This window comes from Hyposmocoma kahamanoa, unplaced genomic scaffold (genome assembly GCF_003589595.1).
Source record: "Hyposmocoma kahamanoa isolate Upper Pololo Valley unplaced genomic scaffold, ASM358959v1 92, whole genome shotgun sequence".
Classification (NCBI taxonomy): domain Eukaryota; kingdom Metazoa; phylum Arthropoda; class Insecta; order Lepidoptera; family Cosmopterigidae; genus Hyposmocoma; species Hyposmocoma kahamanoa.
This window is the reverse complement of record NW_020654748.1, coordinates 15,943,422-15,947,537: the sequence shown is the minus strand read 5'-3', so window position 1 is coordinate 15,947,537 and position 4,116 is coordinate 15,943,422. Positions and strand designations below refer to the sequence as shown.

General features: G+C 34.4%; 1 protein-coding gene across 1 annotated transcript in view; it reads left to right on the top strand.

The window, feature by feature from the left end:
- The window catches only part of LOC113236628 (RYamide receptor-like), a 133,953-nt gene extending 130,070 nt beyond the window's left edge, over positions 1-3,883 (top strand). Inside the window, exons 10-11 of the mRNA XM_026472788.1 lie at positions 3,310-3,387; positions 3,471-3,883. Of these exons, the coding sequence (XP_026328573.1) occupies positions 3,310-3,387; positions 3,471-3,857 (465 nt within the window). The 3' untranslated portion in view covers positions 3,858-3,883. The remainder of the gene's footprint in view (positions 1-3,309; positions 3,388-3,470) is intronic.
- The last annotated feature ends 233 nt before the right edge of the window (positions 3,884-4,116 follow it).

Sequence of the window (4,116 nt, the reverse complement as noted above, 5' to 3'; positions counted from 1 at the left end):
TAAACAAAATTCAATTACCTCAATAATTCCATGAATGTTGGACAACCATCGCAAATATCAAGAATTACTTTAGTAACTGTAATCTATTTCTGGGTTGCGAAATTAGATTTATGGAAATTACGTAAACTTTAGTATAATTTGAAAGCTTCTAAATTTGTGACGTTACAACTTTCACAGAAATCTTCAATTGCATAAAAAGAGATTACCGAGTTCAGTTTCAACATGTAAGTAGACATTAAAATTCATAATATTATCCAATTTCAAATACGACGTAAAATAAAAGTTTCAGAAACTTAAGTCTGTGATTGTCTTAATAATTTAATGATGTTATTATTGTATAATTAAGAAGAGGAATTCAATTATACTAATGACAAGGGGGTTATTTTGTACGACTTAGTCTACCTTTTGAGAATACAAAGTATTTTTTATCTTGAAAATGGCATCAAGAAATTGTAACAGCAAAGATCTTATTGGAATAACTTTCGTACCTGTAATACCTAACTTAATATACCCAAAGGAACTAAAGGCGAGTCACAGGAGTAGTGGGAATAACTGTTTTTCTACTTCAAATGATTTAGATCTTTACTATTAAATAACGGTCTCACAAAACAATATGATACACCTAAGGATATTTTCTAAAGAATGTGCTAATGTGTTACACGATACGATGTACTTTATCCAATCATATAAAATCCAGAAAACCGGTTTGATTTAAGAATGAAATAACTAACTTTGTACATAATTGTTTTAAGGAGATATTTCTCTTTACATTCTACAGAGAACCTGCTAAATTTTGGTTTTTTAACTGAAGCCCTATTAGTTGTTAAATTCACATTTATCCCTGAATTTGCAAGCTGCCCGCCAGTTTTACGACACGCCCAGCCGCCCGTTGCCCCGTCAGTCGCCATCGGGCACTTGCCGACTTTTCTGTGTCAAATTCCGCTCTGCCGCCTCCTCCACCTGTCCGCCGCCACTCCGCCTGTTCTTGTTTTATTAATATTAATTTACAACACGCGCATTGCGGGACGTGAGGGGCGACCCCCTACACCTCATCCCCTAATATCTAGGCTCACGTGGAAATCCTTGCCTCTATAGCAAACAACTGCGACGAAGGGTAGTGCTCTGATCAACGCCTTGAGATCTAACTAAACTTAAGCATATTTCTAGTTGAATTTACTTAATAAATGCCTAGAACAAGCGAGATTTTCCCTCTCGCGTTACACATTTTACATAATATTAAATGAAGATTAACAAGGTGATAGTTCCCGAAATTTTATTACTTTGCTTTGTTTTTGATCGTCTCGCAAATTATTCAACTAACAGCGCACGACACGATATAGTGTCAATGGCAAGATTTTGTATGTTTGGTATTCTGCTATAACCTACGTGACTTTTCAGTGGCTAGTGTATATAACCAGAAATAGAGACGAAATAAAGGCCATCCATTGGCATCCCCGGCAATTCATTGGGCAAAAGGGACAAAAAAAATATCACTTTTAAATATCAATTCCCATATGCGCTGAAATCACAAATTAGAAAACTGAAATAGTACAGCGCCAACAACTGACCTGTGTGTACGTCTCCGTATATTCCAAAAATATTGTGTATTTATTCTAATAAAGATAATATCTCTAACTATGGAGGGCTGTTCCATTCGGTGGTGTGGGAAAAGCAGCAAAACATCTAATTACAAAACAAACGGAATCACATTTCACCGGTAATTAAATAAGTACTTTTTGCAATTTTCGTCCATTATAGTAAAGCTCTAGTTAAACTGGTCGATTTGAAGTGGAAACAATTGACGACAGCCGTCAATAATTGTTTCTAATTCGGGCTGGCCAATCGAAGCGTCGTTATCATCGTAATGATTTCGCAAAGTAGTTTCCAAACAAATTACACGATATTTCGTCTCTATTTCTGGTTATAAATAGTCATCGTAAGTAAGAAGCCAGCCATAAATGAGTTACGATTCAACTGCCATTGTAGTTTTTGATATTCTGCTCTTCAATGGTCAGGTCGATGGTTGGTCGCCGATGGCGTAGGCTACTAATTACTTGATGTTTGTTTAGAAAGTCTGTCGAATTTTATTTTGTAATAATCCCAGTACTAAAAAAGACCGATTTCAAAAGTACGTGGAATTATATCTATTTGCCAAGTTTTATTGGAACCGGTTACCGGAAAGTGTGCGAAACCGGATTCATCCTCTAATTTTCCACTCGTAGAGGTGGAATTTTTTTTTTTTAATTTAAATGGGACCACTACTGAAGTACCCCCCTTTCGAATAAAAAAGAATCACCAAAATCGGTTCACAAATATGAAAATATTCGCGTATGCAGTCAAATTGAGAACCTCCTCCTTTTTTGAACACGGTTAAAAATACATTTAATTTGAAGACTAAGTTGCTGATTAAATGAGATAAAAATTAAGAAATTGATTACAATTTCCATGGTAAGTAAGGCAACATCGATCGTTAGTCATTGACTGAATGAATGCCATCACTCATCCTTGTCGTTCCACTGACTCTATTGAGGCTCAACCGCCATTACAACTAGATTTTAGCAGAATAACAAATAGTGTCATAATTGAAATATATAATTCTAATAAAAATAATAAGTAATATAATTAGCAGACTTGGGACCCTGGTCGCCGTCAAGTTATAAAGGGATATGAGGCCATAGTGAACCGTGTTATAGCAATATTAAGTCAGCAAAATACATTTTCACCTCAATGGCTCGGAAAGGTTTTCTTTCTCATTAGAAATCTGCACGCAAAGTGTTTTCACGCTAGCGTGGAAAAGGTTTTTGAAATTCGAACTTGACGATGGAAAAAAAAACATAATGATACGTTCAACAACGCCATTTGTCGTGCATTATCCAAGTAATATGAATCCTATATTGATTAAATTGATTAAATTGGTATACTTTATTCTTATTATTGTTGACATTAAATTGACAACGTTAATTAATATTGTTCATTAATTTTTTTTGTTATAGTTCCACTGTTTTTCTTTCATCTACCATTTTCCTCGCTATAGTGAGGTGAAAAGTTGTGTATTTCGCTCGGCAGCAAAGTTGTTTTGCGTCTCGTGTCTTGAAACCCTCGCTACGCTCATGATTTTATCTTATACTACTTCGCTTGTTCAGATTTATTAAAAGCACAATACATTTAAATATATTTAATATTGAAAGCATGTATCGACAAGTACTCGCGTCAGACAACAACTTTGCAGCCTTGCATAACAAATAACTATTATATCAGACCGTATGAACATTTATATATGAACAATTAAAACAAGTTTATTCTTTACAGGAAAAATTTAAGAAAGAATTTAAGCAGCGTTTTACCTTCGGCCAGAAACCCAACAGATTTGCAAACGACAGCTTCGACGTAAGTTTCATTTATTTACAACGTTGCATTTGTACATTTAACAAACATTATAGCTATTTATCAGGGTGGGTGAAAATTTGCAGGATGGCCTGTCATACCGGACTCGTGTGTTATCATTTCGTTCGACCAACGACAGGAGCGCGTTCAACAGAAAATCGATTAATTTGCCCGTCGATCATTTGAAACCCTTAAACAAGAACTCCTGTCAATGTGTACGAATACAGAACAACTTCCGAGAAAATGGGTTTCGATCATCAAAAAACGATGAGCTGAATAATCAAAAGATTGGAAAACGAAACGTGAATATTCTAATCGACAAAAGAGACGTTAGTAAAAGGAGAACATTAGGAAATCGCCCTGTTTGTGACGACGACATGCCCATTGGCGACGAGCGTGTTAGTGAATTATACATTTTCCCTAATAGTAACATAGTAGAATTTAAAAATATATCCTACGATGAAAAAGTGTAAACTTATATACCTATATATTTATATACTATTCATTCTAGATTGTGAAGAGATATTTCAATTATGTGATGTTAAAGATATAATATGTAGACATAATAAAATAAAGCAAAAAATTATTGTTTATTTGTCTTTGCAATTTATTTGTATACACTTAGATTTTTAGCGAAAGTTTTGTTCAACAGCAGACTAATGCTTATACTAATCCTTATCACAAGTAACGTAATCGAAATTTTTGGCATAATTGAGTAATTAACATAATCTG